General features: G+C 33.4%; 1 protein-coding gene across 1 annotated transcript in view; it reads left to right on the top strand.

The window, feature by feature from the left end:
- The first annotated feature begins 1,904 nt into the window (after window positions 1-1,904).
- The window catches only part of LOC136986087 (protein Skeletor, isoforms B/C-like), a 32,327-nt gene continuing 10,047 nt past the window's right edge, over window positions 1,905-24,184 (top strand). The window contains exons 1-8 of the mRNA XM_067283548.1: window positions 1,905-2,065; window positions 7,638-7,778; window positions 9,055-9,127; window positions 17,631-17,739; window positions 19,231-19,396; window positions 20,256-20,328; window positions 20,415-20,589; window positions 20,666-20,771. Of these exons, the coding sequence (XP_067139649.1) occupies window positions 2,011-2,065; window positions 7,638-7,778; window positions 9,055-9,127; window positions 17,631-17,739; window positions 19,231-19,396; window positions 20,256-20,328; window positions 20,415-20,589; window positions 20,666-20,771 (898 nt within the window). The 5' untranslated portion in view covers window positions 1,905-2,010. The remainder of the gene's footprint in view (window positions 2,066-7,637; window positions 7,779-9,054; window positions 9,128-17,630; window positions 17,740-19,230; window positions 19,397-20,255; window positions 20,329-20,414; window positions 20,590-20,665; window positions 20,772-24,184) is intronic.

The following is a 24,184-nucleotide window of genomic DNA, read 5'->3' as shown; positions in this document are numbered from 1 at the left end:
AACGCGAAACGACACAGAACGGAGAAAAATTTCAACATGGGATAGATTAATTAAAGAAAAGAAATTAACTCCCCCTCCGGGATGTTTTTCTACCACATACCCATTCTTCGCGATCCTTTGAAATTTTGGTAATACTTTTATAGAATTCGTAATGTAATTATCTGGAGAGGGTGGGAGAGCTGGGGATTTTTCCCGGGCTCGGAGAAAAGTGGAGGGCCGTAATGGGCCTATCCATAAATTAATACTATTTTTACTAACAAAAAAAAAAACAACCAACGAGTTGCATAACTTTCACGGCAACATTTGGTGGCTCCATCTGATACGATATTTTGTTTCTAAAGTTTTTATATTGTTAACTATTATAAAATGGAAAAAAAAGGGTTAATTTTGAAGGTAGGGACGGGTTTTATAAAAATTTGTAAATGTTAACAACCAATAAAATCGTCATTAAGTTCGACCCTACTGGAGATACACCCGACTTTCTTGGAACTTTAACCACCAAAAATTTTGACAGCCGGATGGCCGAGCGATTAAGGTGGTAGCCTACCGTTCTGGGGACCCGGGATCGAATCTGGACTGGGTGGAATAATCCCAGGAATTTTCCGGGGGGGGGTGATCTGACCGGATACGTCGGTCCCGTTCCTCATCTCCCGGCCACCCCATTGTAAGCCTGGCCGAATCAATAACGGGCTTGCTAAAAGAAGCCTTCTTGGTGCCCAATGGACGGAAAAAGTTTAAAAAAAAACCACCAAAATTTAATGGCATCGATCCTCCTACTAAACAAACCTCCCTACAAAATTAAAGAAATATTTGACAAAAAGCACAGGAATTAAGCTTCAAAGAGGGTGAACAAAATTGTCACCCCCCACACACGCACAAACATCCATATATACAGAAATTACCCCCGAATTTTTTTGCATTTCTCGACGTTTATATTTCGTTTATTTAAAAAAAGGCAAAGGGACCCGGGCCCCGTACAACCTTTGGGTAGCCACTGAGATTACGTTTGATATTTTAAACTAGTAGCGTACGGACAAAAAAATTATTTTACATTTTAATTTAATTTTGGTTTACATTCGATTCGTCCCGTGATAAATTATTATCCTTGAAAACGTGAAATTTTGTTTTCGATATTTGGTGAAAACACTTTCTGAATGCGAATTAAGTTAATGCGGTTAAAAGGAATGTCTGTTTTGCGCGCAAGCAAAAATAATTTTTATTTTTTGATTTATTGACAGTAACATTTCTTGTTTACTTTAAAGACATAGCCTGATAGCTGAAATTTAGTAAATTTTGTAATACTGTACTTGAATATAAATTCGAATTGTACTGTATCGTTAGATTATTAGCAAGAGAATAATTATTCTTTTAAATTATATAATTAAGTATAATTGTATTACTGTAAAGCGTTACTTTTATATTAAAAGTTTTTTTAGCTTTGTTTTCTTTCGGCGGGCGAGTGATTTAATGAGCAATGAATTCTCGTATTGAATTTATTTATTACGTTGTCTATGAATTAGTGGTTGCGTCGGGTCTTTTCCCTTAGTGAAGTATTGAAAGAAAACAATGCTTCCATCTGTTGGAAAATATCTCAACCGAAATAAGTTCCGAATAAAGTATTTTATTACTTTTTCTTATTAGCCGAATGAATTTTTTGATCTTATTTGATGCCTATTTAAAGAAAATAAAATAAAGACACAAATAAATGACAATTTTCACGCTTTTCGGTAACAACGTGCCAGAAAAAAGTTCAATGTCGCGTCCAACCTTACTAATTTTCCTCTTTTAAATTAGTGTAGAAACGTGATTGGCGATTTAAAATCGTTTCCAAACGTTTAATTTGCATAATTTGAAATTCCGGTTTTTGACTTGACGTAGCCGAGGAGTTGTATCGAGAAGTAAGATCATTCCGAATTGGGTCAGTAATCGCCGGAGGTGGCTGCCTCCTCAACCTTGCTTGACGACCTAATTTCGACCCACCTGACGGGGTACGTCGTGGCAGTTGGAAATATGCAAGGTGAATATGGACGGCTTCTAATTCTATCGCCTTTGCTTTTCTTTACGGGTAAGTACATTTCCGTAAATTTAAAAACAACAAAGGATAACTCTAAAAGATCTTATATAAACATTAGATAAAATGTACGTAAACAAAAGACTCGTAAAGTTACGACGCTGTCGAAATTCAATTTACTTTAAATTTTATTGTTATCACATACGCCGAAACTTCCATCCCACGTGGAAAAAGTTTCCGTAACTTTATAATACATTTATTCATCCGTCATAAAAAGTCAAAATATATTTGGTAAAGTCATAGAACCAGTATGACATTTTATTTATTAATGGCGGATGCAATAAGGTCAAACTATGAACTGTCAATTATAAACAAAACTAAGTCATACCTAAGATTAAATTGAATATCCGGTTTTAAAAAGGATTATGACTGATATTTCATATAGAGGTAAAAATATTCTTGATTACAATATTCAAACTTAATTTTTCTATATAAATATTGTATGCAAATGAAAATTTGTTTACTGTTTATTCTATCGCGTGCATTAAAGTCGAGATCTCGAGTTTGGTCACCTTGTACAAATTGGATACACCAGAAAATTTATAACCTAATCACTTTCTTATATTTCTATAAGTTTTTACCGTTTTAATAATTATATGAAAAAATATGGTATATAATTTATATCAAAGTTAATAATATATTAGAAAGTTAAGGCGTAAGTTTTGTATAAGAAACTGGAAAAAACTTAATAGCTTTACGTCACATCGCGTTTGATTCGTCTCAACATTTATTAATGTATTATGCAAAACATTTTGATATATTCTCGATTTGATACTTTATTCGTTATATATTTGTTTTTTTCTAAAGCAAAATTATATGAATCGAGTGTTTTTATTTCCCGTTTTCTTTCCCCTTAGAAAAATTTAATTATCTGTCATCTTCCCATATTCTAATTTTCATACGATATTACAATTATTTCCGATTATTTATTGTAAAAATTCTCTAATCGATATCGTTCGATGCGTAAAGATGGCATTTGCAATGTGTTTAGCAAAAGTTATGTTAATATAAAAACTTCGATATGTACTGTACTTACGCAATCGAACGAATTTCACGTTTTTTATTGATTTCTTTTTATATTTCTGGTTTTTGACTCCTGTTACTATATAACAGACTTGGGCAAATGCGGCTCTTTTTGAGGTACAGTACTATACATGCGGCTCTTGCTGAAAGTGTTAATTTCTGTTTTTTATTATTATTTTTACAATTTTATTTTTATAATTTTATGAAAATATGTTTATTAAAAAATTCAATATAAAACAAATATTGAATTTTTATACGGGGTGGGCAAGCAAGAGTTCAATGGGAGCCGAAATGTAGGTTTTGCGAAATGCATGGGAGCCGCGGTTCTGCACTGTCGTGGCGGATAGTATGGTAAGGCGCGCGATTTTATTATATAATATAAAACAAATATTATATAATAAAATCGCGCGCCTTACCATACTATCCGCCACGACAGTGCAGAACCGCGGCTCCCATGCATTTCGCAAAACCTACATTTCGGCTCTCCAACTCTTGCTTGCCCACCCCGTATATAAGAAGTTCCGTTCATGTAGGCTACAGATAGCAAATGCAACGTTACTTTTTGGGCCAGTTCCAATATTCGACCGTGGTTCGTCATTGGTTAGATTTTCATTACGATTTGATTTGATGGGATAGAGCCGCGGTGCCCAATCTTTAGTCTATCTCGAGCTCATTAATTAAGAATTTATTTTTAAGTTCAGCCAGATTTTCAGAATATTTATCTGATTCAATTTCCTTATATTTATGAATATAGTTCTCTAAATTTGGAAAATGGCCGAAGTTATATTCTTTAATTTGGGATATTCACAAATTTAATTTTGACTGAAATGCATTTAACTTGCTATTAATTCGAAAAGAGTTCTTTATTTCCCCCGAAGTTCAATTTGGTTGTTATATCGGTAAGAAAGGATAAATCTGACAACAGGCCATGATCGTTAAGTTCTTCATAAGTTTCGTTTCTGGATTCTACAAACAGTTTTATCTTTGGAAGAAGTTCTACAAATCCTAGGACTTTTCCCTTACTAAGCCATCTAACTTCAGAATGTAACATTAAAGTTCCGTACTCAGCATCGAGTGCATTGGTCAGTATTTTGAATAATCTGCTCTGAAGTGGTCTGGCTGCTCGAATAGAATTTACAATTTTTAGAACAACTTTCACGATATGTTCATAATGCAACACTTGTACAGTACGTAAGGCCTGTTGATGAATGATGCAGTGATAATGAAAAGTTTGGAAACTCGGCATCATTCTTACCTAATGTGATAAAGTCAACACCAGAACCAATCGTGGCAGGTGCTCCGTCGGTTGTTACGGACACAAAGTTTTGAAGGAACAGATTAATTTCTTTAATGTAGTTTTTAATAACTTGGTACAGTACATGTATATTTTCTCGTAGTGGCAAAACTGAGAGTATATCTTTTTTTACCGACCGATCATTGAAGACCATCCTTATAAAAATATTTATTTGAGCAATATTGCAGATTCTGTTGATTCGTCACATCGTAAACTTATTTAGAAAAATGCGTTTTTATTTATTTGTTATTATTTTTTGTAATTTGCTATTTTCAGACATTGCTTCTATTCTACCAGTGACCGAATTTCGTGATAATTGAACATCTTCAATAGCCGATATAATTTCCTTCTTATTTTTAAAAGTTTCAGGTCGCTTCTTTATGTTGCCTTCGTCAAAGGGTTTTTTTGTGCATTGCAAGTATACGTGCGATCTTAAACGAAGAAATTGTAGCAGCTCTCGTTTAGTCACGGACTTAATAAAATAGATTGTTGGGCAACTAATGTGGTTTACATTTCTTTCACTCTAGATTTTCTTAAATTGCTGTTAATAAGATAATAAACATCTTATTTTTTTATGAACCGTTGTAAAATGTCATTCTACGTTGCACTTTTTTCCAACAGCGACCGTCGAACCGCCAATCAAACAAATATATCATTTGTTCTTAAAATAAAAAATATATATATATATTTCTCATTCCAATCTTGAAAATTTATTTCCGTTTATTCTTTTTCTCTGGCCCGTATTCAGACATAATTCGCGTAATTATAAGACAAATATAATTGTTAGTATATAAACCTTTAAAATAAATCAAACAAATATTTTTATACCTGGTTGAAACCATCCGTCGGTCATTACACAAATTCAAAGTTCGATATATATTTATGTTTAATTTTTAAACTACAGTATTTTATTTTTAACCATTCGGCTACCGGCGGGTTATTTTCGTTACGGCAAATTAAAACTAATTCTACATTCGAAGAACGATCTATCTAAAGAACGTTGTAATCAACTTAACAGAAAAAAATTTCAAACGCAGTCTCGTTTTCTTGATTTTCTCCAAACTTCTTATCCTTTAATTGTTTTTTTTTTTTTTTTGAAGACAAAAAAATTATTTATAAAATGTCCTTTATTACACAATTTAAATATGTGAGCTTTCAAACACACTCAGAAATATTCTTTCTTTCTTTCTTTTTCATTTATAATAATAAAGAAATTAGCATATTCTTATCTACTATTATTTTATTCTTTGAATCTCTTTAGAACTGGTGTCATTTTTGTCAACAAGTGCACCCAAATAAATAAAGCATATAAAAGCCTAAAAATATATTTACACTATATTAAGTACACAATAGTGTCCCAAAACCCATGCAAAAGTAAAACTAATAAATAAAAATAAAAAATCTAAAAACCTTAAAAGCCAGGCAAATAATAAGCATGAACATAATTGAAAAGAACCCTATTTGCAAATTGCTCTAAACTGAGGTATGCCTGTATTTTTATTTATAATATAGGATCGGATCTGACATCTGAATTTACCCAAGGCCGAAACTTGAACGTTGCAACCCCCGGAGTGGGAGTTTGGCATCCAGCCATTCAAAATTATATTTTTGACAAATACTGTACTATTGACGTAATCCCAAATATTGTTTTCGAACCATAAATATTATAATTAATACGGTATTTTGAGAGATAAACATGGATAATTGGTGCCGTTTTAAGTATTTTTGAGGCTTTTGACCTAATTTCTTTGGAGGCATTATGCAAACAAAGCTATAGAACAAATATATTAATATAAGAAATAAGTGAAGGCAAGCCCTCCAGCCATGGCCAAGTATTCCCATAGATTAAGGCAACACTGCAGTTTTAACAAAAAAAAAAAAAAAAAAGAAGAAACAAAAATTTCTTCAACATTATAGGCTGAAAATATTACAATTTTCTTTCAAAATCCTATTTTTATATTGAATGTGAAACTGATATTTGCCTTCTAAATAAGGCATTCTGTGAAAATAATTTCAAAGTGATTCAGTTGCAAGATGAAGCATGAATCTCTTGGAAGATGTTACAGGTTTGATAAATACACTTTTAAAAAGCATGGTGACAACAACTTTACTTATAGATATACAGAATACAAATAGAATTCATGAAGTAAAGTATAAATGGTAATTTAAACTTTGATTTTTTTTCCACCATAAAAACTAGAAATAATAGTGAAAATCTAAAATCAGTTGTAGCAGATGCTATCCTGTCTAGGACTGGCTACAGCATAGGAGTCGCTCTTGAGTGACTCCTCTCTAATCTTCGAGAAAGGCAAACTACTTTCCTTAGTCCAACTTCCAACTGAAGTCTTAGTGTTTCTGCTGTCTCGTATTGAGTTCAGTGCTCTCGTGTGGGAGTTGCAGAACTTTCACCCCACATATTTAATTCACTGAATCGAGTCTTCCTAGTTTAACTAGTTTTTCTCTTTTCTGTTTATCTGTAATTCAGAACCTCTTATTTATATTTGGTGACTGCTCGATGAATCAATAATGTGGAAATCCACCATCAAATTTCATCTAAATGTAAGTTGAACACAAAAGACAAAGGTGCAAATGGATCAATTCACTTCTAAAATATAATTCTGTTTATATCAGTAATTCTCAAACTTATTCAATCCATGGACAACTTAAATTGAGTTGCTGCAAAACACCTATGCTCTGTCCAATTCCTTATCCTGTATATATAACAAAATGAATGAAACCAATTTCCAGCTCAAGTTTATAAGAAAGCAAGTGTTTTTGACCATGTTAAATGGGCATTTTTAGGCTAACTGATCTTTAACCTTACAACCCTCTCTCCTCACTCTCTCTTATGTCACCCTTCTTAACACATGAATGGTAATCTCCTTGTTTTAACAGCTGCAAAGGTCAGTTAGTCTGAGCCTGAAGATGCATGCCTGTTTAACATGGTCAAAAACATTTGCTTTCTTATAAATTTGTGCTGTAAATTGGTTTCATTTGTTATGTTTATAAAGTACATCCAGTTTTGAGGAGTTGATTACAGATTCTATTTCTCTTTTCTTAAAATATATCAGGTTTTTTATTGAAATACAGTATTCTTTATCGAAGTCTAATTACTAAGAAATTATTGAGAAAACAAATTTTACAAATGTAGATATATTTCTCTCTATAATAAATTCTTTAATATTTGAAAATTTAGTATTGATTTCATTAGATGATAATATATTGAACTTAATTTTATTTTTCATTTAGTATTGATAAAAGGTGAAGAATATCAGGGTCTATATTTAGGAAAATTCCATACGTATTCTCATCAGGTGACTGGAGAAGTATATGCCGTAGATCAATATACATTTTTAATCAAGCATTTCTTTTACGATGGATTGGGTCAAGGTGAGTGTAATTAAACAAGTATTTTTCTTCTCTGTTAATGTTAATGTTTTTGTTATTAACATTAATAGAGAAGAAAAATACTTGTTTAATTAATAAAATTTCACAAATATGTAGACAGACAACATTCTATAGAACTTATTGCAACTGTTAATGACAGTTAAACTATCGTAGACAGGAATGAAACTTTTTTTAATTCCATTAGAAACAATGTAATTTCAAAACTGTTTTGTGAATACATTTATACATATGTATCTCTGCTTTCAGAATAAGCCATCTCTGCTTTCAGAATAATTCTTAACTTTCAAATTTGTTTTATAACTATAAAAAAGTTCCATTCAAATTATTTTAATTCTAATGTAATTTAAATTGATTGAATTATGTACATATATTTTGATTACTACAATACATTCCTTTTGCACAAAAAAAAATAAAATTATTAAATAAAAAGTTTAATCAAGTTCATTATACAGATTTAATTAATATAAAAATATTATGTATATACAAAGAAAAACTTTGCTTGCTTCTGTTTCTTATCCATCATTTTAGATTTTAATATGTTCAATGCAGAAATTTTTCCATATATATTCAAAATATAGAATTGTAATAAATATTATGAGGGAAAAAAGTGCAATTTTAGAAAGTGGGTTTAATAAATAATCATTTTCATGGTGTAGGTATGTATTAAATATTTAAGAATAAATATGGAAAATATTTATCAGTCTTAAATTTTGATTGTAATTGATTGAAAATAATTTAATGAAGATGCTGTAAAGAAAGGGAGAACTTTGGTATTATTAGAGAAAAGCCTAAAGGAAGGAAGCATGTTAGAGTGGATGAGGACCTTATACTACACGGAATTATGGATTTTAGAAAATGTCTGCACAACTATGCAGTTAATGTTAAAGATGCAGAAATCCTTTCTAATGCGTGGAAATAGCATCAAAAGCACATAAATGGACAGATTTTATGGCAAGATGAGTTATATAGTGGAGCATAGGATCAAATCATATCATTTAATTTTTGAATCTAGTGTTTATAAATGCTTACAATTTTTGAACTAGTGGAATTTTATGTAAGTGTTTGAATTCTTTGAACACTAGGCAGCAAATGTTCAAAGATGAGATGACTAGCTCAAAAGTACTAATGCAATTTTATAGTATTAAAGTGTACTATACTTGTAGAAAACAGTGTGAAATTATTTATTAATTTAATAATTTATTTGAAAACGGAATTTTTTAATTTTTTATTCTAATAGCAATTTCAAATATTTTTACAGATACATTCTTCTGGGCTGGATCTACAGTCAGGCCAAGTAACATTGGCTTTATTGTTCCAGATGAAGAAGCAAGGTAATTTGAAATTTTAAAACATTTGTATTATAAAGTTTTATATATAATAAACTACTATGCACCTAAATAAAATAATTTTAAAAATTCAATAAAATTAAATAACTACATATTTAAATTGTATTACTTAATCTCCATTACACATAAGTTTACTGTACGAAGAAGCAGCTCTGTATTTGTTCCTGCAAATACAGAACTTCTACAGCAAAACTTCCACAAATATGGAAAATGCAAATATAAGAAAGAAAAATACTTTTTCATTAAGAAATAAATTTATGAGATTGGAAAAAATATTATTAGAAAATAAACACTTTTTTGTATGAAGAAACACAAGTTATTTTGAGAGTTGACATACTCATATTATTGGGTTGTTCAGAAAGTAATTTCATTTTTACCATAGAAAAATAAACGCAATATTCTTATAATAAATAAATATTTTATTGAATTATATATTGACCATTTTGGTCAAATACCTGTTGTCATTGTTTCTGGTAGTAGCATGATTTCACATTCATAAAAATTTTGATCGTTGTTTACAAAAAACTGATCCAAGTGATTTTTGACATTGTCATTTCAAGTAAATGTCCTACAGTTAAAAAAAATTTGTATAGACCGGAACAAGTAATAATCGGTTGGTGTGATAACACATCCCATCTAAGCTATAACAGTTTCTGACGAGTTACCAAATTTGTGTGAAATTTGGCATTATCATGGTAAAACACTACACTTTGTTTGTTGATCAATTCTGGCCTTTCCTGTTTGATGATATTACTCAATTTGTTTACTTGATGGCAGCACACTTTCGAATCAATTGTTAAATTGCCTGATAAAAGCTAAAAAAAAAAAAATTTCTTTAAAATTCCACCGTAGAGAGCATCTCTCTTTAATAACGTGTGGAACCCATATATCGAGCTTTGAAACAAAACAAATTTGTTTTAAGTAATAATAAACGGTTCAGTTTAACAGATTTAATCTCTTAGTGTTTCACGTGTTGTTATACGGCAGATTGCTTCAATCGGTACCTTTATTTTGTTTTCATTGGCTTCAAATGGCCGTCCAGAATGTGGTGTATCTTCGATATTAAAATTGCCAGAATGCAATTTTGTAAACCAGTTTTGGCACCGTCTTTCTCTCAACACATCTTCTCCAAACATATACCACAATTTTTTTCTTGTTTGAATAGCATTTTGATTTTTTAGTTATAAAAAAGCAAAATATGCCAAAAAATGATGCTTTCGATTTTCCATATTTGATGGGTCACCAAAAAAAAAACAATTGTACAGAATCACACAAAATTCTTAACAAACAAACCTTAAAATGTCAGCTGTCAAAGTATATAATGAGAATGTGGTCTAAAATAAAATTAGCTGGTAAAAATACATCAAATTCCTCTAGTAATAAAAAAACGAAATTACTTTCCGAACAACCCAATATATAACAACCCTGGGTAGCATGAAGAGTTATTCATTTTCATATTCACTAATCTAGAGTTTTTGAACTCAAAGATTGTTTACTTGTTATACGACTTAGGTTGAGAGTTGTTAAGTTGTTGCTATCTAACAGGAACTGATAAATCACATGTTATAATAGATAAAATGGCACAAGAAGTTGAAAGTATTTGAAAGCATTTTAGTTTATTCGAAAAAGAAGTTTTGTTGGAACTAATTCAGAAATACAGCAATGTTATAGAAAATAAAAATGCAATTGCTGTCTCAGTTAAAGAAAAACAAGACATCTGGAAAATTATTGATAAGCATATCTAATTAATAATCATATTTATATTTAACATGGAGGTGATCTACAATTTACTAGAGTAGATTTGCAGACTCATTTTATATTATTATTATGTGAGGGCAATCAGGGGTATAGAGTTGGGATTGCACTCTGTATACCACTTAATCGGCAATGTAGTTGTCAAGACTGGCCTCTTAGGATGGCGTTTAATGAGTGATGAATATGTGGAGACAAGATGATCGTATAATCACAGTCTCCTGTCAGGATTTCCCAACACCAGTTAGGATAAAATTTAGTTTATCTCGCGTCCTAACTCACGATGTATATATATATATATATATATATATATATATATTCTATAGAGGGCTATTCTACAATGAATAATTCAAAAACAATAAACAAATGGAATTGAAGTTTATGCATAACACGTATTATTTATTAGATTAAGTGAATAAGCTATATACTACAAGACTCTACATACAATATATTTTGTCATTCGATCCTACTGATCTTTAGAACTAAGCAGACAAACACGAACAGTAACAAAAAAACTTTATTAAAAAGGTGAGAACTGTCATCGACATCCTCGGCCAACATCCAGGCAAAAACCCGTGAACTTTCGCGCCTCTTTTTCTACAAGTTGCCAGCCAACATCTCGTTGGCAAGTGTTGCCAGGCAGTGTTCGGGATCTCTGGCGCTGGCGGCCACAGCTACTCCCCCACCAGTGTCTGCGACACGAAACGAGCAGGAAAGGATACATGTCGGCCAGAGCGTGTGGTAGTTTGTCGCGTTGGGGCTGGATTGTCTGTGGTACGTCTAGTTGGCGCTGGTCTTGGCATTGGAGACATTGGGGGTAACTGGTCCGACTCACTCGCTGCGAGAATAAAAGCCGGTTTCAGTCGATCAATAGAAACTACAGTTTCTTTTCCCTTTATGCATAGAGTGAATGTCTTGCTACCACGTGACACGACTTCGTAGGGTCCATCGTATGGAGGCTGCAAGGGCTTCCGTACAGCATCATTGCGAAGAAATACGTGGGAACATGACTGCAGTTCTTTGTGGATAAATGGGTTGCGGTAGGAGTGGTGCACCACAGGCGCTGGTTTTAAGTTTGCCATCGTCGTCCTGAGTTTTTCGACGAAAGAACATGGATTGATGTCCTGAGAACCTGGGACGAAAAACTCTCCAGGCAGTCGGAGGCTGGTGCCATAGAGCATCTCAGCCGCGGTAGTATTGGTGTCTTCACGGAGCGCAGTTCGCAATCCTAACAAGACTGTAGGTAGCACTTCCGTCCATCTTTCAGTAGAGTGACACTTGATGGCAGTTTTAAGTGAACGATGAAAGCGTTCAACAATGCCATTTGCAATTGGATGGTATGCTGTTGTCCTAACTCTTTGGGTACCAAAAAGTTGAGTGAGGGATTTAAATAAGCCAGATTCGAATTGCCGTCCTTGATCAGATGTTATTTGGGCAGGCACTCCAAAGCGAGATATCCAGCCTGAGTACAGGGCTGAAGCTACTGTTTCAGCTGCTATATCTGGCAACGGGATTGCTTCAGGCCAACGAGAAAATCTATCGATGATTGTGAGGCAATATGTTGAGCCGTTGGAAGGTGGCAATGGACCAACAATGTCAATATGAATATTTAAAAATCTAGCGTCTGGAACAGGAAAGGTTCCCAAAGGGCTAGCGACATGTCTCTGGATCTTCGACCGTTGACAAGAAATGCAGGTGCGAGACCATGTCTGGCAGTCTTTACTGATGGATGGCCAAACAAATTTTGCTTTTACCAATCTGGTTGAGCTCCTTACACCTGGATGGGACAGGTTATGGACAGTGTTGAAAGCAGTGCGACGATAACTAGGCGGAATGTATGGACGAATGCGACCTGTCGATACATCACAGTAAATTTCGACATCACTATCAGGAAGTTTAAACTTCTTAAGTACAAGTGATGAGTCACTTGAAGTCAGGAGAGACTGGAGCTCAGGATCTTGCTGTTGGTCTTTTGCAATTTTGCTATAATCTATAGATGGGCTACTAATTGATTCAATACGGGAAAGAGCATCAGCTGGAACGTTATCGATCCCCTTTATGTGTCTGATGTCTGTTGAGAATTGTCCTATAAAATCAAGATGTCTCAACTGACGGGGTGTACACTTATCGTGTCGTTGCTGGAAGGCAAACGTTAATGGTTTATGGTCTGTGTAAATGGTGAACTGTCGTGCTTCCAGCATAAACCGGAAATGTTTCACAGCCAAATACACAGCCAGAAGTTCTCGGTCATATGCAGAATACTGACGCTGAGAGTTACTCAGTTTGCGGGAAAAGAACGCCAGTGGCTGGAGACCTTGTGCTGTAACTTGATGAAGGGCAGCGCCCACAGCAGAATCGGATGCATCGACGTGAAGTGCAAGGGTAGCACTTGGTGAAGGATGATGTAGTAAGGTGGCATCTGCTAATTGTGACTTACATGACTCAAATGCCTGAATCGAATTGTCAGTCCATTTAATCTCGCGCTGGTCGTTTTTCTTTGCTCCTTTAAGTAGGTCGTGTAAAGGAGCTTGGTGATGGGCCGCATGGGGTAGGAACCTACGATAGAAGTTCAAGATGCCTAAGAACCTTCTCAGTTGTTTGAGGGTCTGTGGTCGCTTCTGTTGAGTTATGGCAGATACACGTTCTGGAAGTGGCATAACGCCGTGGGGAAGACACCATGTATCCTAAGAATGATACATGTGGAGCAGCAAAAGTACACTTGGATGCATTGATTTGCAGACCGTACTTGTCAAGGCGTTGAAACACTTGCCGCATGTGCATCTTATGTTCCTCCCACGAAGTGCTAGCAATGAGGATGTCATCTAGGTATGAAAAACAAAAGTTTAAGCCTTTCAAAACTTCGTGCATGAATCGTTGGAATGATTGGGCTGCGTTGCAGAGACCAAAAGGGAGGAAAACGAATTCAAATAGCCCAAATGGCGTTGTAATGGCTGTCTTTGGCACATCATCTGGGTTAACTGGTATATGATGGAAGGCTCTAACCAAATCGATCTTGGAAAATATTCGGGCTCCGTGTAGACTTTGACCAAAATCGTGGATGTGTGGCACTGGATAGTGATCGGGAACAGTTATCCTATTCAGGGCACGATAGTCTCCAGTAGGTCTCCAATCGTTACAGCCCTTCGGCACCATATGGAGGGGAGAAGCCCAGTTGGACTTTGATGGTCTGCATATACCTAACTCCATCATGTGCTGGAATTCTTGCTTTGCTACTTGCAGCTGAGCCGGATGCAATCTACGGGGTTTAGCAAATACGGGTGGACCGTGTGTCTCGATATAATGCACTGTGTTGTGCCTGACTTTATCTGAAAACGGTCGAGGACGAGTGAGATGTGGAAAGTCCTTGAGGATATCCTGCATTGGGGAATTGCTGATTATAGTTTTGACTGAAGTAGGTGGTCCTGTATAATATCTTCCTCGTGTAGTAAGGGAAGTCAGGGGGTCGACCAGTAATCTGTTTCGTATGTCGAGAATGAGTCCAAAGTTGGCCAAAAAGTCTGCACCGATTATAGGCTTCTGCACATCAGCTATGGTAAATTCCCATCTGAAAGAACGTCTTAAGTTGAGGTCAAGTTCTAGCACCTTTGTTCCATACGTCGAGATTTTAGAGTCGTTGGCAGCATACAATTCAACCTTTGTAGGCTGATTCTTAGTGCGATTGGGAATGATCGATAAATCTGCTCCAGAATCAATTAAAAAATTTAGGCCAGTTTTGTTGTCATACACAAACAGACGGCTATATTTAGGAGCCAGGCTGGACCCACAGGCCGTTACTGCGGCTGGCTGCGCTCGTTTCCCTGATCAGCAGTTCGGTCGAAGGAACACGGCGAACGACATTTCCTAGCGGCTGATCCAAACTTATCATGGTAGTAACAATATCCCTGATGATTGAGGCTTCTTCCTCGAGGGCGTGAACTAATACGATACCTCGAATTCGGGTCAAGTTGGTTTCTCTCTCTACTACGATAATAGGGACGAGCAGTACGCGATACATTAAGCTCTGCAACCTTCGTTGTGAGTTCTAAAATCTGCATTTCGAGATTTTTGATTACAGGATTGTCGGCTTCTAAGTTGATGCTGGCCAGTTGGGTTGGTTCTGTAAGTTCAGCAACCTTGTCAGCAAGGATGGCTAGCTTGTCTAGTTCATCACCGCTAACAGCCAGAACTGTCTGAATATTTTTGGGGAGACGTTGGAGCCACAAGTTTCTAAGAAATTCTTCGGTAATCTTGCCCGCTGAAAGCTCCCTCATTTTACGGAGTAAAACGCTGGGTTTCTGATTCCCTAACGCCAGATCTTCAAGCAGAATTTTAGCCTCTTTAGCAGCGGAGTTCTGAAAAATTTCGAGGAGTTGATCTTTGAGTTTAGTAAACGGAGCCTCGGCTGGACGGTCAAATACTAAGTCACTGACGTTAGATAGAATCTCGGAGTCCAGGGAATTGATTAAATAGTTGTACTTAGTGTTCTCACTTGTAATCCAATTAATGGCAAAAGCTGCGTCTAGCTGCACAAAAAATAATTTGATGTTGGTTTTAGTGAAGATAGGCATTTTTGCCTGTACACGTCCAATTTCCAACTCATTCTGTTCCGCCATTTCGGGCGCCTAACTATGCGGGTACAAGGAAAGCGGGATAGTCTTTGATTAGGCTTAGCCCGAGTCACGCACTCTTAGTCGTCTTATTGAATTTACGATTCAGAAACTGATCATACCTGCATGTCCTGTTAAAAATGTTCCTTCATAGACACAGAGTTGTTCACTATCCAATTCAGTCGAAAGTCCAGATAGTTCGTTAATAGCATCACGTTCGGGTCACCACTTTGTCATTCGATCCTACTGATCTTTAGAACTAAGCAGACAAACACGAACAGTAACAAAAAAACTTTATTAAAAAGGTGAGAACTGTCACCGACATCCTCGGCCAACATCCAGGCAAAAACCCGCGAACTTTCGCACCTCTTTTTTCTACAAGTTGCCAGCCAACATCTCGTTGGCAAGTGTTGCCAGGCAGTGTTCGGGATCTCTGGCGCTGGCGGCCACAATATAATAATAAAAGTAACTTATCTACTTAACAATATCTATATAATGGTTTCTATATAAACTATGTTCTCTATGCCTCACGTGAATGTTATACCAGAGAGAGAGAGAGCTTACAATCAGATCAGAATATTATATTACCTTCACTTGAGGTTTGATCTTCTGATAGGTCTACGTGTTGATAAATATTCGGGAGATTGTGGAACAGGAGGAACAATCTTCTATGCACACAGTCAGTGGCGGCCTTAGGGAGTGGCGAGCAGGGCAATCACTCGGGGCCTCGCTCTTGCAGGGGCCTTGCGCGACAACTTGAGTAGAAAAAAGTTGATATTTAAAACTTTTTATTTTATCCTTAGCTATTAGTTATAAGTCACAAAGTTACATCATTTTTAAATCCCTGCATATATCTTTTAAGGCATTTATGTACCTTAGTTTATCATCATTACTAATTTGTCATCTTTATGACTGTTAACTTTTATAAATCTTCTAATATAATATTTTAACACTCTAAATTTATTTATTTATAACTTTTGCATTTCTCGTCAATCATCAGAAATATCTATTTTCAATTCACATACTTTGCACAAAGGACAAGGGCCTCGCAAAGATCTGCTGCCTGGAGCCTCGCAATCATTAAGGCCACTGTTGCACACAGTATAATATATTTCTGTCTTCTATACGGCACCTTCAACTGTGGCATTCTGCCCAGGGTTATATGGCACGTTCAACTAATATTGAACTGCTTCTCTTATGGCAATATCACTTACGATTAACTGCCTGGAATGGTGGAAAAATTCTCTTTTTTAATGGGACCCCTGCCTAACAGAGTCTGAGGAATGCACGGGATATGTAACAAGTGCAGAGGGTAAACTGATATATGGCTATATGAAATAGTGATAAATCGTGTGGGAAAGGAGGTGGATTTCCTTCTTTATTCAAAACAACTAATGTCCCTTTCTCTCTTGTAAATATTATTTTAGATAATTAATATGTTTCTCACAATATTTTAGCCTAATAAACTTCAGATCTCACAATTATATTATAAATTGATGTTTTAATCTCAATCTAATTCAAATATATAATAATAATAATAATAATAATAAATATAATTGTCCCATTGTTTTATTAATCTTTCTACAAATAAGTAAATTTTAGCTTTAAAAATATGAAAAATATATGTGAATACAGAGCTTCTACCACACAAAAAAAATCAGAGAAATAATTTATAATTATAAAATGAATTAAATAAGATAATCGGCTTATTTCCCTAAGTAAAACAAAAATAAACAAATTAAATGTCATTTTATTTCAGCAACTCTTTCTCCTAACATTTATTGCCTCATCCACAAAGAGATTTAGATGATTGTGTATATCTCTCTCTCTCTCACTTATTTTCTAAAATAGAAATTTAAACTTTAAATTAAACTAAATTTTCAGCTCCATTCACAAATATAAATTAGTCATATGAGTATTTAGCATGATTTCCATTTATTAATAGAAAAACTGCATTTTTAAAATGTAGATAAAGTAAAAACAGAAACCTTTGAGAATATAATCACTCACTTTACATTGATTACTATAATTGAATATTAGAAACATTTAAAATTTTTAATTCCATAATAATCGCAATATTGATTATAATTATAAAATATTAAAATAATTTAATATAATATATTTTCTAGGACAAATAAACTTCAACGTTACGTTAATAGGGACTTGACAATAGTGTTACCAGATAATAAAAAAATTACGAGTATTAGATGGCTAGCAGTCTGGGATTTAAGAGAACATGTAAGTTTCTATTACTTTTTAACAAAAATAAAAGTTATTTTATGTGAGTTTAATATTTATTAATATTTGAAATAATTTTTGTTAGACAAACATGTTTAAGTTTAATAAACAAACTTAAATGTATTTGCTTTACAAACATTATTTCATTAATTCAAATACAGTTATTAGAAGAACTTGATATAGTTTTGATACATATAACAACTTTTATTCCTTACTTTAATTATGGTGGAAAAAATGAATGTTTTTTCTCAGAAAATAATAATAAAGATAAACTATTTTATTTGAACTCACTTCACTTTTCAATAACATCCCAAAAATGTGTTTAGATAGAAAGATCTATAATCAGATAATACACAAAAAACTGGCATAAAAATTTGTCAATACATATAATTGGATGTTCATAACTCATGTAAAAGCTGATATAAATTGAGTTCCAATAAATCAGTTTCTTACTTTTGATGATGATAATTTTTGATATGTAAGTAATAATTTTAAAATACAGGTAGGCCTCCTACAATGTGGGAGATACGTTCCTGGAAAATACCACGTTGTGGGAAATCACGTTATAGGAGACACCAACTTAATACAAAAATGGAATTCAGTTCTAAAAAGAGAAAAACTGCCTTTTATGGTGTAACATTTTCATCATTTTTTAAATTTATGTACATAAAAAGCTTAAATAAAATTCAACATCATATAAAAACTAAATAGATTATGATTTCAAGTCAAAATCTAAAAGAAACATAATGTTATGCTCACAGATTCAGTCCTCATCGTCACTTATTATAGTTGTTCGAGAATGTTTGACTGGCCTTATTTCAAGATCTGAGCTTGTTTCATCAAGTTTCACTGCACATGTGATCTGTTGTGATTTTTCTGTTATGTGAAAGATAATTAATTTCAAAATACCCTAAACCGCGTTGTAAGAAAATTTCCACGTTTTTCCAACTGCGTTGGAGCGAAAACGTGTTGTAAAGATACCGCGTTGTAGGAGGCCTACCTGTATGTCATTCTGTTTTAGTTCTTTCATTAAAGCACATTGTATCATTTTAATTAAAGGAAGGGACAAACTATAATCATAATATGAAATTATAGTAAAACTCATAATAAGAAAATTTTAAATATTGAGGACTGACTAAAGGTTTTAAAAAGTCAAAAAGCCATCTTTAATTATGAGGGTAACATTTAATGAATAAAAGTTTTGATTAAGTAATTATATCTTAAGATATCATTAAATCTTCCATTTATAATTTCAATTAAATCATAATGTTTTTTTCTTCTTGCCAAAAGTAAAAAATGAATAAATTATTTCAAAAATGATAATTTCCTTTTAGAATAATTGATGGTTTACTCTCTAGAAATACCATCATTATATAAGAAAATATGCATATTTTATAATTTAATAATTTCTTTTATTTTCTGAAATTGTCCTTTTTTATGAAATTAATTTAATTTAAAGCAATAAAAATTAAAGAGAGAATTTTTTTGCAGTCTAATTTTGCGGACATTTACATTCCCGAAGGCTTCGAACCACCATCACCGCAACGTCTGTCAGAATTTTCTCGACTGGGACACAATGTTTCTTCTGATCCTGTTATGATTATTGATTCTAAAACAATTTTTATTCCTTACTTTAATTATGATGGGAAGAATGAAAGTAAGTTTTCTCCAAAATAAATAAGATATAAGTAATATTAGAAATTTGATTGTTTTATTTTAAATGCTCAGATTTTGCTTTATGTGTGTGATTATATGGATGATTATATCTTTTTTCTCATTATTAGTTTTTTATAGTGATTACTAAAAAATCATAAAAAATATTATATATTTCTACATATACACATTCAAACCCTGTTAACACAAAGTCAAAAATTGGCATTTTGTATTAAAAAAATTTGTATTAACTGAACTTGTTAGCATTGAAATGCCTATCCTTTTTTTTAAGTGAGACTGCAAAATCTATTTTGCATTAATGCATTTTGCATAAAACAATGTGATAGCAGAGTTTGACTATGCATTTATATGAATATACACACACGCATATGCACATGTACAGAATGTTTCCTAATAGATAATAAAGCTGAAGAGAGATTATTTGTTGAATAGATTTAAACTTTATGAAGTTACTAAAAATGAAAATAAAATATACAACATATTATGAATTTAGTATTTAAAATATGTATTAAAATAATTTTAAACATTACTTTATGTCTAAATGAATTGAAAGTTATGTCATATAATTTTTATTAATGGCAGTTTTCCAAAAATTGTTTTCTATTATTATTTATTTAATATTTATAAAGTTAATTTCAACTTACCCGTAGCCTAAAAATTTATACATAAATTTTTTGTGGCAAGACTTAATAAAATTTAATATAAATATAAAATATTTATTTAATTAAAGAATATTTATTATTAAGAATTCGTTTTGGTTTGTGTTGTGTGTTAAAGAAATTTCTATATATTAATATAATTACTTTAACGTATTTGTTGAAAAATTAATTACTTTTTTCCAGACGTTTACTTTTGGGTTGGAGGAGGACCACAACCAAATAGTTTTGGTAGGAAAATTCCAAATGAAAAAGGATAGTAAGTAATTTGATATAACAACTTGTACGTTGTATAATATCAATATATTTTTATTTTAATTCTAATAAAACATTTTACAATTTTAGTTTAAATCCTTTGGGAAGTTATAAAAATGAAAATATCACATTGGAACTACCAGGAAATTTAACGGTTTCTCAGATTTCGTGGTTAAGTCTATGGGATGAAGAGAAAGGTGAAAACCTAGGCTCTATTATAATTCCAGACGAATTAAATATTCCACCATCTCTGATAACTGAGCTAGTAAGCATAATAAATGTTAACATTATTAAAATAATATTTAAAAATTATCCTCATAAATTTCTATACCTATTTTCAGAAGTTTGAAAGTCAGCTACCAAACTGTGAGCAATTACACAGAAATTTACAATTAAACTGGGATGTCTTTGGTCCTCAAATTACTTTTGAACTATCTGGACAAATAGGTAATTTTAATTTTTGAGTAAAGTATTTTAGTATCCATTATTCATTAAGACATATTATTATAGAATAAAGTGGAAAATAAAGATATATTTCATTAATATAAACATATAAAACATGTAATTTTTGACAGATTCTAGAGAGAAGTATTTTATAAAGCAAAAGTAAACTATTCATTTGTGAGTTATTTCAAGCTCATAAAAATAGTTTTCTTTCCTAAATTTATAATTGCCAATTTCTTTGTAATAAATCTATTTTCATAAAACCATTGGTTATTGAAGAAGTCATCATAAAAATTTAATGCAGTTTCTGTTAGAACAATGATGAGGCAATCCTTTAATTTAGAATAAAAGTCTAATCTAAGACTATACATGAACTTGCTCACTTGTGTGCAACTGATCAACAGGTCTCTTCTCGTTTTGAGAAGTCTTGCATGGGTGTTACCAGTTCATACACAGTTTGTGATATCGACACATGCTTTAGTTAATATTCCCTAACAATCCCACCTCTTGAAGAGACTCTATCTTTACTTAGTGATCTCTTCGCTGGTTATGCGTTTACAGTGGATCAGAAGTGTTGCTCTTAGTATCCATGTACTCTATTCATATTGTTCTGTCTGTGATGTTTTCCTTAACTTTGTAGACCCACTTACATTTGATAGTTGTTACCCCTTCTGGTAGTTCCATTAAGTTCCATACCTTATGTTTTCTCAGGGACTCCATTTCTTGTCCATGGCAGCCTGTTATCTAGCTGAGTCATTCGATTCCATGGCTTCTTTATATGTCAAAGGCTCTACATTGTCCTTGACTGTCTTTTCATCAATTGTGGCAGATTCTTTTATGGTTTTCATTTTATATTCCTTTCTGGGTTTTCCCCTCTGTCCTGTTTGAGCGATTCGTGGCTTCCTATTTGCTCTTACCAGTTCATTATTCTGTTCGCTTTCACTTTCGTTCATTTCATTTTTGTCATCATTTTCAGATGAAGTATTTTCTTTGGGTTGTAATTGTTCCTTAGTAGGTTCAATAATATCTTGTGACCGTTGGCCATAGTAATGTATATTTTTGTATTTGATAAATTTATAAATTTAAGTTAGGTTTAAGATTTCTTTTGTTTCTCTCCCTTTCCTGTTGACAAAAAAAAAAGACTTCCTTCTTAATCACTTTACTATCTAATTGTTTTACTACCTGATGGGGAGTGATGCCTCCGATGAAAAACAGCGTTGTTAAAAACAAAGTAATAAAAAACAAAGAAGAGAAGAAAAGAAGAAAGAAAGAAACAAGGGATCTCGGCTCTCGACGAGAAAAGTCGTGGAGCACAGGTTGTAAGTCGGAACGACATAGGATAAGAATTGGAGCTCGACGAGTGAGGTCGAGACGGAGAAGCTATCTAGTGTTAAAGTAGAGAAAGAACTTCCTGATGAACTGCCAATCTTATTGGACGAATTTGACAGTGGATTATCGACAAAGTGAACGAGAGGTACCTACTGAAGTAGATGATCGGAGGCATCAGTAACCCCACCCAGTGTCACGGAGCACCCAGAGCAGAAATCATGGGTATTTCCACCTTCCCCCTTTTCTGTACTTATATTCTCTTTTTCTTCCATTCTTATAGTCTGTAAGTAGGTTTAAGATAGATAAGGACCCTTGTAATATTAGTAGTATTGTTTTATGTATTCTGGACTTTGCACCTACACGTTGGGATCCAGTGTAAAAGAACCTTGTAGCGTAGTGAATAAAAGTATAGTTTTGTAAATTAACAAAGTGTGTTTGTTAATCCTTGATTACCATTTGCTGTCAGTTATCACAATCTAATACCACTTCCTTATTATCGAGTCTTTCTCTTCCGTGGGATCTGTCATCTTCAGTCATTTCTATATTGCCTCTTGAGTTGTTTGGGAATTTGCTGATAAATTTGGCATCTCTGCTTGTTATAACTCTTTTTGTCTTTGTGTTCCATAGATGATATGCTTTTGTTTCGTTAGAACAGCCTATAAATATGCATTTGGTGGATTTCTCATGGAATTTTCCTTTTTCTGGTTTCTTTTCTAGTGCAAATGCCATCTGACCGAATGTCCTAAAATATTTTAACATCGGCATTCTATCAGTCCATAATTTGAAGGGTGTGTTGCCTTTCAGGCTCTTTGATGGACATCTATTTCTAATTCATGATATGGTATATACAGCCTCTGCCCAAAAGCTCTCAATCCTGCTTGTAGTAGCCTGCATCTTCCCATTTCCAGTAGTATTCTATTTCTCTCTGCAATGTCATTTTGCGGTTTGTAGCAGGCTACACCAAGCAGGATTGAGATAGGATTGTGTAGCAGGATTTCTCATGCCTAATCCCTTTATGTTTCAGGAAGTTCTGAAATTCTCTATTAATATACTTGGTTCCGTTGTCACTTCTTATTGTCTTTATATTTCTTTCTGTTTTATTTTCTACAAAGGCTAAGTATGTTATGAATTTCTCGAGAGCTTCACTTTTGTTTTTCATGAAATATATTTCACACCATCTAGAATGATCATCAATAAACGTGATGAAATATTTCAATCCACACAATGATGAGGTTCTCATTGGTCCACAAATGTCGGTATGAATCAGTTCTAATATTTCTCTGCATCTCTTTTTGTTTTGCTTCAGAAATGATGATCTGGTTTGTTTTCCTCTTATGCAGATTTTATAAGGGTCAAGTTGTTCTTTTTGTTTTATATTTAGTCCTCTGACCTTTATGTTGTTGGCCATGTGCCATACGTCCATTTTGTTTAAGTAACCTAAACGTTCATGCCACCTTTTCATTTTGTTAACATTTGTTCAAGAGAGTTTAGATTCCTCCCACCTTTCTTTCACTTAGTATAGCCTTCTTCTTTAAATGCTCGCATGTGTACACTTTTAGTTTTCGGATCTATAATAGTTGCCTGATTCTTTTGGAATAGTACACTGAATCCATGATCAGTTATCATCCCTACTGACAGTAGGTTGGCCCTTAGTTGTGATACAAGGAGTGTGTTCTCTAATTTGGCTTGAAATCTGCCCTTTGTTTCAATTATTACATCACCACTCCCTTTGATTTCCATTGTAGATGAGTTGGTCAAGTTTAATTCACTTATGTGGGATGTTTTAACGTTAGAAAATTTTGCTTTATCATTGCACATGTGTGATGAAGCACCTGAGTCTAGACACCATTTAAGATTTCCTTTCCCTTCATTTGTCATAATATTAGCATTATTTGACTCTTGTTTTCGTGATGTTAGGCTTGTAGTCATAACTCTATGGTTTTCACTTGTTTCTGTCCAAGCATACTCTCTCCTTATGGTCTATTTTGCCAGAATCATGGCATTTGAATTTGAATGACCCCTTATTTTCCAATTGTTTCATCCATTGTTTACTTATATACAGCGCACCCGAATTCTTTGAATCATTG

Source organism: Centruroides vittatus, unplaced genomic scaffold, assembly GCF_030686945.1.
Source record: "Centruroides vittatus isolate TY-2023 unplaced genomic scaffold, ASM3068694v2 contig_990, whole genome shotgun sequence".
Lineage (NCBI taxonomy): Eukaryota > Metazoa > Arthropoda > Arachnida > Scorpiones > Buthidae > Centruroides > Centruroides vittatus.
This window is presented reverse-complemented; position numbering and strand designations above follow the sequence as displayed.